The sequence below is a fragment of the Podarcis erhardii genome (genome assembly GCF_964252035.2).
Source record: "Podarcis erhardii genome assembly, chromosome: 1".
Taxonomy (NCBI): domain Eukaryota; kingdom Metazoa; phylum Chordata; class Lepidosauria; order Squamata; family Lacertidae; genus Podarcis; species Podarcis erhardii.
Genome location: NC_138497.1, coordinates 130,927,418 through 130,945,802, shown reverse-complemented (window position 1 = coordinate 130,945,802; position 18,385 = coordinate 130,927,418). Strand labels below are relative to the sequence as shown.

Below are 18,385 nucleotides of genomic sequence, written 5' to 3'. Positions count from 1 at the left end.
TTGCGTTATGCAGCCAAGTCGGAGATCCAATGCGTAGGCTCAAGGAGAAGGACAACTCGTGGTGTAGTGGTTCAGAGCAGTGGACTCGTAATCTGGTGAACCGGGTTCGATTCCCCGCTCCTCCACATGCAGCTGCTGGGTGACCTTGGGCCAGTCACACTTCTCTGAAGTCTCTCAGCCTCACTCACCTCACAGAGTGTTTGTTGTGGGGGAGGAAGGGAAAGGAGAATGTTAGCCGCTTTGAGACTCCTTAGGATAGTGATAAAGCGGGATATCAAATCCAAACTCTTCTCTTCTTCATCATCCAACTAAGTTCTACTTACAAACAGACCCACTGAAATTAGCTGGCCAAACCCATGCCTGATGTTTTAACAGCGCTAAAGCATGGGGAGATGGTTCCTGCCAATCTACAACAGGAGGCGAGGCAGCTACAGAGCATGTCTGGTGCTGAAGCTGCTTTTATATGACTCCAGCTACAAAAGCCTGACTGACTCCATCTACAAAAACTGCTGAACAGCTTTCAGTCTGTGGTATTGTTTAGGATGTTCGGTTGGGTTTTGTTGTTGTTGATATTTATTTCAATGGTTCTACTCTGAGTAAAGGTAACAGTACCGACTCCGGGGTTGCGGCGCTCATCTTCTTTATTGGCTGAGGGAGCTGGCGTATAGCTTCCAGGTCATGTGGCCTTGCGTAGAGGACCTGTACCACTATTTATTGCAATGCCCGCTATATATATAACCAAGAGACCGATTTATAAAACCCCTGCTCACGAATGGAACACACTTGAACAGGGTGGAAAGGGTAAAATGGCTGCTGAGTGATACTGATGACTTCATAACTTATAAAGTAGCACTATATTCATTGGTGGCTAAGAAGATCAGGAGAAAAAAACTAGATAAAATAGTGGTCAATTGCAAAGATGATTCGGACATTTAAGCTGGCACATTCTACCTGAGAACCCCTTGCTGTTCTACCGTATGCAACAAATAATTTTTAGGAGAAGTGATTGTGGTTTATTGTATCAGCAGTGCCCTGATGTTTTTATGGTTTTTATGCTTATTGTTGCTTTTCTTTTTGTTCCCATTGTGAATGATGCCATGGCCTTTGGCTAGTGCAATAAAGTTTATGATGATGATGATGACCAACTCAGCTAACCTGGAAGAGTTGCCTCGAGTTGAGAACTTTGCCCCAGGATAGGAGCGGAAATCGTGTGCCAGCGGCACAGCGGCAGCAAGAGGCCCCATGAGCGAAAGCACGCCTCTAGTTAAGAACAGTTTCAGGTTAAGAATGGACCTCCGGAACGAATTAAGTTCGTAACTAGAGGTACCACTGTACTTCCATCTAAAAAAAAAGTGGGTGAACTAAGGTCCCATGGCATGGGAAGAGGGCATCTGAGCAGTCAGGAACCTGCCATCTAGCAGAGCCATAAACCGTGTTCACCAGGTACAAGTCGGTCACAACTGGACCTAATGGTCAGGGGTCACTTTACCTTTAGCTTTACACATAGCCATACTTAACCGTTTTAAAAGTAATCATCACAAATATATTGTGCTCAAAGTCTTCATCTTGTCTCAGCTGCATGTTCATACGGTTATGGCAACCACACTTCAAGTGTTGGGCCATCACTGTAACTCTCATGTACAAGCAGCAAGAAAGTGCCCTTCATTTAGTGTGGAACTGCTGTAAGGAAAGTTCCCAAAGTAAATATATGTTGTGCATGTGTATGCAAAACCCCTGGATTATAGTGCTTAATCAAGAAAGTTACATAGAGCAGACTAATATGTAGATATTCTATTCCAATCACACTTTTCTCTCTTCTGCTTCTGTGATATGATTAGCCACATATCTATTCTAATTAAAACCACTCTCCAACACTTTGGGGTTTGTTTTTTTAAAAAAATATCCTAAGTAGGGTCAGTTCACCCATAATTTAGCAAGTCAGATTGTATTCCAGTCATGCAGAAATAGGACGAGACAATTTTCATTTGCATTATGGATTTAAACTGTTAATAGTGGGGGGCAGGATGGCGTTGAGAGACGTAAACAATAGCAGAATATTTATTAACAGAGAGATATGATAGCTAGAAATTGGTCAGTCGGATTTTCAGAACCAAGTAAGCTTTATACCACACCATCAAGACAAAAATACTGAGTAATGAAGGGGAAAGTCCTTGAATCTATTTACATGCATTCATTGAGCATCTGGACTTTCTAGTAGCCACAGTTTTTTAGTTCTGTGAACGGAAGCAACTAGGCCTTGTGAACGCCTTAGAGTACCTCCATCATCAGCATTTATCTCTATGCCACTTTTCATTAGATAAAACCTTGGTCAAGGTGGCTTACATTACAAGGTTTACATAATTATGAACATAATAAATAGAACATATTGAAAAGCACACAACCAAATTGGAACAACTTCCACATAAATCATAATAAGATTAAAAAATAAAGATACAAAATTTAGTATCAATAACAACAACAAACCTCAACAAAATACCCTAAACAATACCACAGCCCAAGAGTCTGTTCAGCAGCTTTTGTAGCTGGAGTCAGTCAGGCCTCTGAGCTCCCATGCAAGGTTGGAAAAGGCCAGGAAGGAAGGAGCCAGCTCTTGCAGGACTCGCAGCCAAGATGGTGTCTGGCCTCCTCAGCAGCCTCCATATTTGTAGTTGGAGTCATCTAAAAGCAGCTTCAGCGCCAGACATGCTCTGTAGCCTCCTTACTCCCTGATGAATTGGCATGAGTTTGGACAGTTACTGAACTTCCAACACTATCTTTCTATTCACATTTTATTTATTGTACTTCAAGTAACAAAAAACTTAACAAATACATTACATACATTACATATAATACATACCTCACATACCGACATATCCTACATGTACACCACACATAATAGACTTCCAACTCTTCTCTTTGTACCTTGTTATGAAACTTAACTCTGTACGCATTTTGTGTTTGTTATTCTACTTTTCTTTTGTACTTATCTAACCAGATTTTATCATACCTTTCCTCTATTTTCAAGAATTAATCTATATCTGCCAGGAGACTTGCATTGTCCGTATAGTTTTTGGGTTATTCTTTAAAAGTTGACCATTCGTTGTTAACTTTTTGAATAGTCTTTCCTCTTATTCTCCCTGTTAATTCTGCAAGATGTAGATATTCAATCATTTTTCTTAATCAGTCAGTTTTGGTGGGGATAATATTGCTTTTCCAGTTTTTGGCTATGAAGATTCTTGATGCTGTGGTAGCATACATAAATAAGGGTCTACAAATTTTCTTGATTTCTGCAAACATGATACCGAGTAGGAAGGCTTCCGGTTTTTTTGTGAAAGAGAGTTTAAACATATTTTTTAATTTCGTTATAGATGACATCCCAGAATTCTCTTAACTTCTTACACTCCCACCACATATGTATGAAGATACCTTTCCCCTCTTTACACCCCTAGCACCTTTCTGTGCTGTTCTTATACATTTTGGCCAACTTGGCCAGGGTTAGGTACCAACTGTGTTGCATCTTTAAAACATTCTCTCTAAGGTTGTAGCAGGGGGTAAATCTAATGTCCTCTTTCCATAGCCTTTTCCATTCACTCATAAGTATGTTGTGACCAATGTCCTGAGCCCAGTGTATCATGACTGCTTTTACCATTCACATTTTAAAAGTATGTAGGGAAGTGAACAAGTGTTATGGCACCAGTCCCAATGCTAAACATTGCAGTTCCCACCCATTTCCATTGTTAGAACTGTCTATGTACTCCTCCTCCTCTCTGTAGCCTCATAGTTTCCAATCTGTTAGGGGAACCAGTCTTATGCCATGACAGCCAGGTCTCAAGGAACTCGTACAAGACATGTTGATTCTTCCTCTGAAATCTTGCTCCTCTATTCTTTAAAAAATTTCACCGATTTAATAATAATAATAATAAATTTTATTTATATCCCGCCCTCCCCAGCCGAAGCCGGGCTCAGGGCGGCTAACAACAATCAAACAATCAAACAATCAGATAATCGCACATTCTAAAAATATTTCATTATAAAAATCAATTAAAATCAAATTAATGGCAACTGATTAAGCAAGATTCTGTGCAGGTTGCCAGAGGAGGGAGTCAGGCTGCACCCTGACCAAAGGCCTGGTGGAACAGCTCTGTCTTGCAGGCCCTGCGGAAGGATGTCAGGTCCCGCAGGGCCCTAGTCTCTTGTGACAGAGCGTTCCACCAGATTGGAGCCGCAGCCGAGAAGGCCCTGGCTGCTCTCCACCAACAAATAATGTTTTTCACCTCACATTAGCTATCTGGCATGTGATTACTCGGATTAGCTTTGGGTCCCCTTTGGAAAATCAGTGTGACATTGGCTGCTTTCCAATCCTGTGCAATGGAGGTTGTTTTTATGGAAAGTTTGCTTCTTTTTTAGAAAATAGTTTCATATTGAGTCATTTTCTTCATAAACTCTCGGGTAGGTGTCATCTGGGCCCAGTGACTTGCTCATTTTTATTTCTCAACAGAACCTAAAACCTCATCTCTTGCCACTTCTGTTTGATTCAAGTCTTCAAACACATTTCCCGAAAAAGTCAGTTCAGGAGCAGGAATCTGCCCTAAATCTTCTGCAGTGAAGACAGACACAACTAAATCATTTAATTTCTCTGCAGTCTCCCTAGCCTCCTGCTTCTCATGTATTTAAAATATTTTTTTTTTTTGTTATCCTTAATGTTTTTAGCAGTATGTTCCTCAAATTCTTTTTTCTTCTTTATTTTCCTGTCAACTTACATTGGTTTCAACAGAGTTTGTGCTCCTCTTTCGTCTCCCTCAATTTCCGAAAGTAAACCTTCTTGCCTTTTATAGCTTTCTTCTCTGTTCATTAATCATGCTGGCATCGTCTTGGATTTAGTGGTTCTGTTCCTAATCTGTGATACACATTCCAGCTAAGCTTCTATCATCATGGTTTTAAAAAGCTTCCAAGCATCTTGAGAAGAGATTTGACCCTCATGACTCTCCCTTTCAACAATATTCTAAATATTCTTCTCACTCTTGAGGAGTTTTGCCTTTTGAAATTGAATACTACTGTGTTGCCCACTTTCCACACTGCAGTTGTTGTTCCCAGTTGGTTTTCCCCAGACCTCCAGAGCAGAGGAAACACAGGGGCAAGATAGAAAAGGGAAGTTCCTCTACACATAAAAGCCTTTCCTTGCATTCTCTAATTTAGTTGGATAGAAACCTAAGTCTAGGAATTGCCTCTGGCTAGTTCCATGGGAAAGTTAATTGGGAAAGGAGTACGACAAGGCTGTATATTGTCTCCCTGCTTATTTAACTTATATGCAGAATTCATCATGTGAAAGGCTGGACTGGATGAATCCCAAACCGGTATTAAGATTGCCGGAAGAAATATCAACAACCTCAGATATGCAGATGACGTGACTTTGATGGCAGAAAGTGAGGAGGAATTAAAGAACCTCTTAATGAGGGTGAAAGAGGAGAGCGCAAAATATGGTCTGAAGCTCAACATCAAAAAAACGAAGATCATGGCCACTGGGTCCATCACCTCCTGCCAAATAGAAGGGGAAGAAATGGAGGCAGTGAGAGATTTTACTTTCTTGGGCTCCATGATCACTGCAGATGGTGACAGCAGTCACGAAATTAGAAGATGCTTGCTTCTTGGGGAAAAAAGCAATGACAAACCTAAAGCAGAGACATCACCTTGCTGACAAAGGTCTGTATAGTTAAAGCTATGGTTTTTCCAGTAGTGATGTACAGAAGTGACACCATAAAGAAGGCTGATCGCTGAAGAATTGATGCTTTTGAATTATGGTGCTGGAGGAGACTCTAGAGAGCCCCATGGACTGCAAGAAGATGAAACCGATCCATTCTTAAGGAAATCAGCCCTGAGTGCTCACTGGAAGGACAGATCCTGAAGCTGAGGCTCCAATACTTTGGCCACCTCATGAGAAGGGAAGACTCCCTGGAAAAGACCCTGATGTTGGGCAAGATATTGAGGGCACAAGGAGAAGGGAACAACAGAGGACGAGATTGTTGGATAGTGTTCTCGAAGCTACCAGCATGAGTTTGACCAAACTGCGGGAGGCAGTGGAAGACAGGAGTGCCTGGCGTGATCTGATCCATGGGGTCACGAAGAGTCGGACACGACTAAACGACTAAACAACAACAACAAGTTCCATGGCCAATTGTTCTAAGGCATAGACATTTAGGATATCTGGCATTTTTGTCTCTTTGTTTGGAAAAACAACAACAACCCACAAGTCCAGTTTTTGGTGACACAACAAAGAGGGCTGTTGCATCTGTGATTTCAGGAATTTCCCAACTATATCCTTCTGTTGAGATGCCAGGGACCTATTATGTACTTCATTGACTAGGATCACAAGGACACCTTTGGTAAAAGCAATGCAAAACAAAAAGAGCTACATTTAAAACACTACACACAAAAGATGATCTCTACCAGTAAGGCAAGGTCCAGAGATGTCAAGTGTCCCTTATTTGGCAGAACAGTCCCTTATCCCAGCACCATGTCCCGCCGCTGTCCCTTATTGATGAGGCTTCGTTTGGCTGCTGGCTGGGCTTTCTGCCTTTGGCTCGGAGGGGCTCAGAAGTTGAACATATCTGTGCCCGGAAAATCCCTTATTTTGGCTGCTGATCCCTTATTTTCAAGGCTGCTGGTCCCTTATTTTCAAGGCTGCTGGTCCCTTATTTTCAAATCTGTAAGTTGACAGCTATGGCAAGGTCCCTTTCAAACTATAGAACTTCCCGGAACTTTTTGCAACACTGGGAGCTGCCTTGTGAATTTCCAGTGTTTATATACACACACAGGTTTCCCTTTTTGCCTATTACACACACATATTATTATTATTATTATTATTATTATTATTATTATTAATTGAATTTATATTCCACCCTATACCTGCACAAGACACATGAGCTATAGACCAGCATATATCTCCGGGATCCTCTCCAGAATTTACCATTTCTCACATGCCAATTTGATCTTTCTCACTATCACAAATATGCTCGGCTCACTTTCCTACATGCTTTTACAAATATGAATGAACACTTGAGAGTTACCATCTCGAGTTCTGACTCCAGAACTTGTAAGGAGGAATAGAAGGAGAGGGAGAAAAAAGTGGTCAGTGGCAAGGTGTCCCTGTGCATGGTGTGTGTTTGCAAGAAATATTCAACAATAAATACTGAATAATAAATATTCCCTAAAAGACAAAACAAGGGTGCACACTTTCAAGTTCCACTTCCTGTTTATTTACAATGGCTGACTTCCCACCAAATGGGAATTCAAGCTTTAAAAACTTCTATGACACTTTGATTCCCCATGTTCTACAGTTCTCAGCCTAGTAAGTATTAATATGCACTGGAAAAAAATAACTATGCCAATGAGTAGCTGAAACAATAACATAGCAACATATATATTGTTTATTTTCCTAAGTTTGCTTCCACCTAAGACACAATAAAATCATGTGGCAACTCGTATCAAAAGCAGTTTGTCACACGGCAGCTACAGTTTATCTTTAAGATGCTGGTGTGCCACCAATATTTTGTAGACAGAAGCTGTATCCTTGACCCACACTATTTATGCTGACAGGTACAAATGGAATACATAAAGTCAAGGACAAAGGAAACAGACAGAAATAAACATAATAGGCAATGATGAATGGTAAAAAATAATTAATTTACGGCTCAGACCCATAAGCATAAAGTGCCACTAAGGGGGAGTGGAAATTATTTGCATTAAACAGCCCCAGAGTCTAGAAAGCTATTGTATGAAACAATACTTCCTTGGTCTTCACACACACACACACACACAAACACACAAACACCATACTAAAATATGGGGACAAGGTCTACGTTAATGCATCCTGAGGCAAAATTTCTTCATTTGTTTTATTTTATTATTATTAATTTGCTGGAAGCCACCCAGAGTGGCTGGGGCAACACTGTGAGATGGGTGGCTTGTGATGATGATGTTCTAGAGTTTTATTGGCACCTTATGCCAAGGACTTTTGCTGTTTTAGCAACTTGACAGGTACTAGTCAGTCAGCACTAGAGAATTTTCTTCATGTCATTAGCATCCAAGGAATACATATATTCCAATGTATTATGTTTCCACAGTCATGTAGAATTACAAAAACATCCTCAGATTCTGGAATTTGCTATGTAGTTCAGCTTCTTAAGAATGCCATCTTTAATTTTAGTTTACATCAGTAATTTCCACTTCTTACAGTCTCGGATATGCTTGTGAGTAGCATGCTGAGATTTCAGAAGCCAGGAGATTTGCTAACTTAAGAAACCACAGAGCCTTGCATATAGCTCTTGTGCTTTCTCCCAAAACAACAGAAATAGTGGAATACATCATGTATACTGTAAGAGAAATTACAGAAAATATGTCCAGTTGGCATGATTTGCATATATTATGCATAGTATTGTTATTAAAATATTATAGCATTTTATTTAGTTATTTAAAGCATTCATCAATTATTACAAGGCGGTTTAAAAAAACTAAAACAAGTACACATGTAAACTAGCCAACAGATAAAAGCACACAGCCCTGGAAATCTCTGAGTTTAGAATGCCTAGAAGACAATAAAGTTGGTGCTAGATGCACAACTCCCTTGGAATAGCTGTGGCATCAATATAAAAAAGAAAAAAGCCCTCTCTTTGGTTGTTTCATCTGTAAAAGATACGGAATTTAGGAATAATGCATTAGCCAATGACGTTAGCAAGTTGGCAGGCTGGTAAGAATAGGAGATGCTTCTTCTTCCAAGTATGTTTTTATCAGTGTGCGCAAACCCAGAAGATGACAAATGCACCCACAATACTGCAGAAACAGTGCATACCTCTCATCCAAGATAATTATCAATCTAAAAATGCATACACACATACCTAGTCTCAAAGCGGAGGGTGTCACTTCAATCTCTCCTCTGATTGGCTGAAATGCAGCCAGCTGGGCAGCTACATCTGTCTCGAAAGCATCAGGGCTGTTTCCATTTGTCAAACTAGCACTGGCGTCCTCAGACTTGGAGACTGACTCTTGCTCATCGTACACAGCAATCAACTGCAAAATGAAATGTCACTTTATTAAACTTTTTTTTTTTTTTTTTAATAATATTTATTAAAATTTTCCAATTAATTACAAATTAATAAAACATCCAATTTCAAATCTTTTTCCAATTACATCCTTTCAGGACTTCCCCTTCCCTCCCCCCCTTGTATTCCAAATCTCTCAAATGATCTCAACAAGTTCTTCTCCTCAATTCAAACTTGTTATCCTTAACCCAATTTTTTTTTTTTTTAAAAAAAAAACACATTATTTTCCATTCCCCTAAAATCGGCTTATTCCCACCACGAGTTCCCCACTTTAGAATACCATGTAGATGTATATAGCCTAAATAAAACATAGTTTACGCCTTTAAGGATTCCACATTTCCCACCCCCCCTTTTCCCGGTTGCGTTCCCAATGTTCCTCAATGTCCGATATTTCCACGTCTCTCTAAATCATAGTCCTTTGCCAGTCCTCTTTAGTTTCGAATGTCCAATCATGGAAGGATTCTGTCTCAAAGAGAGGCCCATTTTTTCCATCCAGATTTTTATATCCAGGAGTGAAAAACTCCAAATTATAATCCTTAAGCTTGTCAAATCTGGATGTCCCAAATGTCCCCACTTTTAACTTGGTCCAATTCTTGTTATTTTGTTGTTCTTATTGATCACACTCCTCTTTCTATTTCTTTCTGTCCCTGTTTTCCTGCACAAATGTCCTAATTCCAAAAGTTAGTTCCTTTACAGAGGCTTGTTATTCAGAAACAAAACATTACGTCAAGTTCCTTTCATTCCACAACAGATGATTCCATTGTCTTCTTCGGTGTAGTGGCCTCTGTAGTCATAATAATGTTCCATTTCTGCAGTTTCCCAGGAGATAAACAGTTCAGTTCCAATTTCCAGCTAAAACTTGTAATGTCCCTCGGCTCCTCTAGGTGGATTGCAGAAACTGAGTTCTCTTCCAGATCGCATCCATTAGCCCTAGTAACTTTGTAATCCTTATTTAAAACAATTTGTATCCAATTTATAACAAATATAACCAGCAAAGTCCTTGTAACATAGTCTCTATCTTATTTTCCGCTTTGACAGCTCTTTGACAGCTGTCAAAACTTGCCTTTCTCCTCTCCAAACTCCGTCATCGATCGCTCCCGGGGTTCCAGGGGGGGTTGTTTTTAAGTCCGAATTCTACTTTCCTCCTCCAGCTCAATCTCATATTCTTCACTCGTGAGGTTAAAAACTTGCCAAAATGATGTTACTCCGATCTTAGTTATCAGATCCTTTGCTTTGACCCTTCTACAATGGAGGGGGTGGCTGACTTCCTTTTTTGCGCCTCCCCCGCTCGCTCCGAAATTTTTAAAATTTTTGTCCCTCTTTTTAGTCCAAGTTCCAATTACTTACAGGTTATTCTTTTAGGTCCGAATTTTCAAAGGAAGAAGCCAGCGCTCTCCGCCGAATGGCATGCGGCTTTGCACGGCAGGGATAGCAGAGGACTCAAAACACCACGCTTCTCCCCGGCACCCGATCCGTAGCCTTTAAAAAGGCTCCTTCACGAGTCGGGAGGGCGCTAATGGTGTCAGCCGAGTCTCCATGTCCACGGCCCCCGTGGCCGTGGTTTTTAAGGGTCCCCGCATCGCCGGTGCGGTAGGACCCAGCCCCTGCCGTGCAGGCTCCCTCCGGAGCTCGGAGGGAGTCCGCCATTCGGCGATGGCGCCGACCCGGAAGTGACTTTATTAAACTTTTGTAACAAGAAGGAAATACAACTAATTATGACTTGGATCCAAAGAATTCTATGTGCATGATGACATGAGGATTTTCTCACCTGACAGCCCCCAGCAGCAGTACCCTCCCACCCCCATTTCTGATTCATCTGCAAATGTTAGGATGGACTCTGTATAATAATAATAATAATAATAATAATAATAATAATAATAATAATAATAATTTATTTATTTATTTATTTATACCCCGCCCATGTGGCTGGGCTTCCCCAGCCACTCTGGGCGGTTTCCAAAAAAAAATTAAAATACTGTAATACATCAAACATAAAATGTGATAGTATTTTATTACTTTTTTTAAAAAAAGTATTATCCTACAATTAACTTAACAGCACGGATGGCACTGTGGTGCAAACCACGGAGCCTTGGGGTTGCCAATCGGAAGGTCGGCGGTTTGAATCCCGGTGACGGAGTGAGCTCCCGTTGCTCATTCCCTGCTTCGGCCAACCTAGCAGTTTGAAAGCATGTCAAAGTGCAAGTAGATAAATAGGTACCACTCCGGCGGGAAGGTAAATGGTGTTTCCGTGCACTGCTCTGGTTTCACCAGAAGCAGCTTAGACATGCTGGCCACATGACCTGGAAAAACTGTCTGTGGTTAAGTCCAGTCGTGAATGACTCTGGGGTTGCGGCGCTCATCTCACTTTACTGGCCAAAGGAGCCGACGTTTGTCCACACAGTTTTTCCACTGTATTTTAAAATATGGCACCTTGAACTAATCCTCAAAATGAACTGGCAAGAAGTGCAGATCAAAAGCTGTCCTAAGAGATATCTCAAGGTATATTGTAAAACAGAGAAAAATACATGAAGAACCAGTGTAAAGCGTTCATCTTACGGTACCCAAAAGGTAAACAGAAAGAATCATTCTACAAATAAATAGTTCTGAACAGGTAGGAGGAATCTATAAGCAGGCCACCAAAGCATAATCAATGTTGTTCTGATGTTTTGTTTTGTTTTAACAGGGCATGAACACAGAGTAAAGGCAACAATAATGGGAACATATTCACGTTCAAGTCTTCAAGCAGGTAGATAAGAACAGTTCGAGGCAAAATAACAAAGGTATGTGGGGAAAACAAATTGGGGGGGTCGGAGAGGAAGCTTCTAGAAATGACAGTGGGAGCTGTGTTGCCCATACAGACGGTAAAGATAAATATCGTATAGCACTTTGATACAATAGACGGTGGATAACTGAGGGAATTGAGGTGGCTAATACCCAGAAAGCAGAATATAAAAGGGGGCAGGGAAATGCCAAAAGCACAGAGGAAAGGTCATCGAAGGCAAGCACATGTACAAACAGAGTAGACTGGGGAAGCATTGTAAATGAAATCAGATTTATTACAGAAAAGAAAACAAAAGTGTGGGGGGAGGGAGCTGAAGAGGTCACTGTTCCTCAAGCTGAAATAAGAAACTACTACTGTATGTAGAAACCCCCATCTGAAAAGAACTGGACCACACAATATGTGTTTGTGTGATAAGAAACAAAGTACCTTCTAAATAACAAATCATCATATCTATGCATGCTGCATTGGGAGAAAACAAATACAGCAAAATAAAGACGATGGCCCAGATAATATTCTGTAAAAAAAAAGAAAAAAGGAAAATATACAAGACTACAAGTAGCCTTGAATTAGCAGCTATTTATTTTTTATCACATGGTGGTGCAGCGATAGATAGAAGTACTATATCCGTTTAACATTTCCATTTAACATTTGATAATAAAAAAAAACCGAGAACTTTTTTGGGGGGGATTGTAGGGGAAAACCTGTCAAAAAAGTTGAAAAACATCTTCATGTATGCGACAACGGCCGTGAGAGTTTTGGTAGTATAAGGATGGAAGACTAAAGAAACCCCAACTAAAGAATCATGGCAAGAAAAATTGATGGACTATGCAGAACTGGCAAAATTGCATATAAGCTACGGGACAAGGATAACTGTGACTTTAAGGATGAATGGGAACCCTTTACAAAGTATCTGAAGACGCAACAAAGCGAACTGGACTTCTTGGCAGGTTTTGAATAAACATTCACAAACTTTTTATTGATAATAATCAGCTAAATAGTTTGAGCATCTATACAACTTTGTAACATGCAGAAAACAGCATTCTCAGAGAAACCAAAGACTGGAACTGAGGGAAGTCGGGGGGTGGGGGTTGTTGTGTGGGAGGGGGGGAGGGTGGAAAAATGGGGGGGGGACAAGGACGATATCTTTTTGGATAATATGTCTTGTTATAATTTTGAATAAAAAAAAATTAAAAAATTAAAAAACTAAACACATTTACTGATAAAAAAAGAAGTAGTACTATATCTAAAGCAGCAATGGTCAATGATAATGAAACTATACCGTCAACAATATCTTGGTTTTACGAAGCAGGTGTTTTACAGTGGACATCTCAATGGCTTATAGAACAAAGTAAATATTTTAGACCCGTGACAATTAGAAAACATACTTTGGGGCTTTGAAATAAAACAACCAAACAGGGATATTCTCCCATGATAATTCCTGCCACAGCTTTGCCAAGTTTGATTTATATTGGGATATTAGTGGGAAAGAGCACTGTGTCTTTGATTCAAGATTACAATAGTGTATGTTGGTGAAAACTTCCAGAAATGCTTGATTATTTGATCATGGAACAGCTGTCAGGCTGTCTGTTTTTCTTCTTATATTTTCTTTGTAATAGCTTTTGCTTATACATAAATAAAAAGTTTTTTTAAAACAACAACAACAACAGGGAAAGCTACAAGAAACATAATAATGCAATAGATACCTGCCTGAAGATATGGGATCAATAGAAACCTTAAGAGAACATGGGGAATTTCCACAATAGCATTATCCATCGTGGAAGATGGGAAATGTTTTTAGCAAGCACTGAAAAGAGCCCAGTGCACGGACCTGCCTGATGTCAATAGGCTGTTGTTGTTGTTGTTGTTGTTGTTTAGTCGTTTAGTCATGTCCGACTCTTTGTGACCCCATGGACCAGAGCACACCAGGCACTCCTGTCTTCCACTGCCTCCCGCAGTTTGGTCAAACTCATGCTGGTAGCTTCAAGAACACTATCCAACCATCTCGTCCTCTGTCGTCCCCTTCTCCTTGTGCCCTCCATCTTTCCCAACATCTTTTTAATTTTTGAATAATATTTATTAGCTTTTCAACACGAAAAAAGTTACAAAAATAGTGAAAAGAAAATACAAAAAGATACAAAACCAGAAAAGAAAAGAAAAGATAAAAACAGTTAAAAATAAATCCCTCTTTCTATTATCTTACCGCTCATTTACTTATTTTCATGACTTCCTCACACCTCCCTTTTTTGTATTCCAGTTAATAGTTAGTTCAGCAAATCCATACCCTCTTTGTTTACTCTTAGTTCTTTATCTTCACATTTTATAACTTCAAATTTTCATCTAATATCAATCCATTTTTACATATCCCTATTTTATTTTATTGCTAAAACCACTTCATTTCATTCCAACATCATTAACATTCAATAATTTTACAGTGTTTCTGTAAATAGTCTTTAAATTTCTTCCAATCTTCTTCCACCAACTCTTCTCCCTGGTCTCGGATTCTGCCAGTCATTTCTGCCAATTCCATATAGTCCATTACTTTCATCTGCCATTCTTCCAGGGTGGGTAGATCTTGTGTCTTCCAATACTTTGCGATGAGTATTCTTGCTGCTGCTCATCTTTCCCAACATCAGGGCCTTTTCCAGGGAGTCTTCTCTTCCCATGAGGTGGCCAAAGTATTGGAGCCTCAGCTTCACGATCTGTCCTTTGTCAATAGGCAGGATATTCCAAACTATGGGTGCTTCCACATCAAAATATTTATTTCTTCCAAATGCAGAATGGATATTATGTAGCACATGGGTAGGCAAACTAAGGCCCGGGGGCCAGATCTGGCCCAATCACCTTCTAAATCTTGCCCGCATATGGTCCAGGAATTAGCGTGTTTTTACATGAGTAGAATGTGTCCTTTTATTTAAAATGAATCTCTGGGTTATTTGTGGGGCATAGGAATTCGTTCATTATTTTCCTCCAAAATATAGTCTGGCCCACCACATAGTCTGAGGGACAGTGGACCGGCCCCCTGCTGAAAAAGTTTGCTGACCCCTGTAGCACCTGTAATTCCGCTTATCAAAGCTGCTGAGTGGGTTCAATGCTAAGGCGATTTCAATGGTAAACTGGTCCCAAGAGAAGACTCCCTGGAAAAGACCCCGATGTTGGGAAAGATTGAGGGCACAAGAAGAAGGGGACGACAGAGGACGAGATGGTTGGACAGTGTTGTCGAAGCTACAAACATGAGTGTGACCAAACTGCGGGAGGCAGTGGAAGACAGGAGTGCCTGGCGTGCTCTGGCCCATGGGGTCACGAAGAGTCAGACACGACTAAACGACTAAACAACAACAATAAAATTTTATTTAGATCCCGCCCTCCCCAGCCGAAGCCGGGCTCAGAGCGGCTGACAACAGTAAAATAATACAACATTCTAATATCAGTTCATTATAAAATCAGTTCAAATCAAATTAATGGCAACCATTGGGCTAGAGTTCACCCGTTGGAAGGAACAAGGCCTAAAATGGTTTTCAGGGCTACAACGTTATTAAAGGGTAGGATGTAAGAAAGAGGGAGCAGGGCTCCTTTTGTGTACCATGGCTTTCTTGCCTCCATTCTCGAGGTGCAACCCAGCACACACCCTCAAAAGTAGTTTCTGCAGGTGGAAAGACCTTTTGGAATGGCAATGGGAGGGACTGCAACGAGAGGGCAGACCGGGCAGAAATTGGGGGGTGGGGGCTTGCATGAGCGGGAGCGTCTTCCACTCAAAGGGGGAATTCCTGTACCCCAGTTACTTCAGCTAAATTAAAATGGAATGCAATGTTACATGTGCAAATTTAACTCTCTTCGGATGCTTGTATAAGCCAAGAAGAGAAAGGTAGGAGTGCTGTTTCCTTACATTTAAAATACTACTGTAACATCTCATTCTCTTTGTCACTTTGAAGATCTATGTCACAATGATACACTAGGGTTAGTAGAATAACAGAGCAAAAAGACAAATATTTAATGAAATCCATTTGCCCGGGGCAAGGAAACAATGTGAAATAAGGAACTGGGTGGAAAAATAAGGAAAGAAAGAAAGAAGTGGGGGATGGAATTTAACGGCTCAAAAGAAATTGACATTTTTGGGTCTCCTACTCATTTATAATTTGGTTGTAGAAAGGGTGTCAGCTCATGTTCACAAAGACATATTTTAGTAGCATCCACATGCATGATAATTAGGGCGGTAACATTGTGCCCTTCTTCAAATAAAGCATGCATACTTTTGGCAGGTCTCTTGCCATCCAATTTAAGTTCTGCGTGGTGTTTATTTTTATTTAACATCATCACCCTGCCATTCCTCATAAAAAGAGCTAAAGGCAAACAGCAACATCAAACCGCAAAGCAACAATGTAAAACATCAGTTGCAAAACATCATTAACGCACATTAACAAATACAGCTGTAGAAAAGCAGCAGCAAGTGTTGTTATTCCAAATAAGCAGACTGTTAAAAGCTATACAACTCGAACAATCACCTGCAAGCCATAGAAGACGCCCAATTACGACCAATAGGTGTATGGCAACTGCTTTAGGACCAGAGTTGTACTGTGGGGAGGAGTTGTGGTGGACCGAGTGGCCACCCACTCTCCTCCGGGGGTGGGGGACAAAGTCCTGCATTGCCCAGGGGATCCCGGCTGCGTCATTGACCAGCCAGCCAATCCGCTGGTTGGTGGGGTGTGTGGCCGGGACCATTTAAGCTGAGGCACGAGCCGGAGGGCGTCCTCTTGGCTCACTTCTTCAAACTCTCTCCCTCCCTCCCTATCTTACAGTTTTTTCTTCATTGGCCTTGCTATGGACCTCGGTTGGTCGCCGTTGAGGGGCCGGGCAGGAATTTTTCCACCTGGCAAAATTGGCATGGGGCCATTTGGTTTTCACCTACCTCGTAGCAATCGTCACAACTTTGTAAGGTTTTGTGGTTAGGCATTGTTTGACCTTATGATGGGGAGGGGAGGTGTGGCAATCACCTTCCCCACCAAGATAAGGGTATTCCATTAAAGGAATCCGGGGGTGTGGATCTTGTCCGAAGCCCAGGGCGGGGCTAGGGGGAGCTCGAGTTGGTCTGCATTGACGGGGCTCCCCCTTCTGGTGGTTTACCCTTACCTGCGCAACAGGCAAGAGTCACATATAGTCGGGTCCATTCAATGCTTAAGCCAATACCACTCACAGTTTGTAATCAATAAAGTTGTGGCCAAAATTTACCCAATAACATTAACCTCATATCTGTGTCCTGGTGTGCTTTATTCTTCACGAGGGGGTGGTTGCAGGGTCTAGACACGCAACATCCTTGGCCTGTAAAATTGTGGTAGTGTCTGGGCTGCGTCTTTCACTGACTGGAATAGATATAATCCATTTCAACTCCCATCATTCCTGACCACTGGCTACAATAGACCACAGGCTTAACATGAGTCAACAGTATGAAACAGTAGCAACCGAAATAAAAGCAATGCTATTCAAGGCTGCATCAACAGAAGACTAGTGTCCAGGTTGAAGGACGTAATAAAAAAAAAGGTAAAGGACCCCAGACAGTTAAGTCCAGTCGCGAACAACTCTGGGGTTGCGCACTCATCTCACTTTACTGGCCGAGGGAGCCGGTGTTTGTCCGCAGACAGTTTTCCAGGTCATGTGGCCAGCATGACTAAGCCGCTTCTGGCGAAACCAGAGCAGCGCACAGAAACGCCGTTTACCTTCCCACTGGAATGGTACCTATTTATCTACTTGCACTTTGATGTGCTTTTGAACCGCCGACCTTCTGACCGGCAAGCCCAAGGCTCTGTGGTTTACACCACGGGATGTAATAGTACCACTCTATTCTGCCTTGGTCTGACCACACCTGGAGTACTGTGTCCAGTTCTAGGCACCACAATTTAAGACGGATGTTGACATGCTGGAACGTGGGCCAAGGAAGGCGACCAAGATGATCAAGGGTTTGGAAACTAAGCCTTAGGATGAAAGGTTGAGGGGGTTGGGTATGTTTAGCCTGGATAAGAGGATACTGAGAGGAGATATGATAGCCATCATATTATCTTAAACACCTAAAGGGTTGTCACATGGAAGATGGAGGAAGCTTGTTTTCTCCTGCCCTAAATGGTAGGACCCAGACCGACAGAGTTGCATGAAAGGAAGTTCTGACTAAACATCAAGAAGAACTTTCTGAAAGTTAAGAGCTGTTCAGCAGTGGAATGGACACACCTTCCGTGGAGGTTTTTAAGCAGAGGTTGGTTTAGTCCTGTATTGGACTAGATGTCCCTTGGGGTCCCTTCCAATTCTCCATATACTGTTGCACACCAGCTTGATGTTTTATGCATGGGTGGCATACAAATCCCCCCCAAATATAAATAAATAATAGGAGTTATTGCATACTATGTCAAAGGTTCATAGAATCACAGAATTGTAGAGTTGAAAGGGACCATGACGGTCATATAGTCTAACACCCTGAAATACAGGAATCTTTCTGCCCAACGTAGGGCTCAAATGCCAAACCCTG

The 18,385-nt window shown here is 41.3% G+C and overlaps 1 protein-coding gene across 2 annotated transcripts in view; it reads right to left on the bottom strand.

Annotated features, from left to right (window-relative positions):
- Positions 1-18,385, bottom strand: part of PARD3B (par-3 family cell polarity regulator beta) — a 636,273-nt gene that overhangs the window by 497,344 nt on the left and 120,544 nt on the right. For both annotated transcript variants that reach the window (XM_081859338.1, XM_081859339.1), the window contains exon 3: positions 8,892-9,063. In XM_081859338.1, the coding sequence (XP_081715464.1) occupies positions 8,892-9,063 (172 nt within the window). The remainder of the gene's footprint in view (positions 1-8,891; positions 9,064-18,385) is intronic.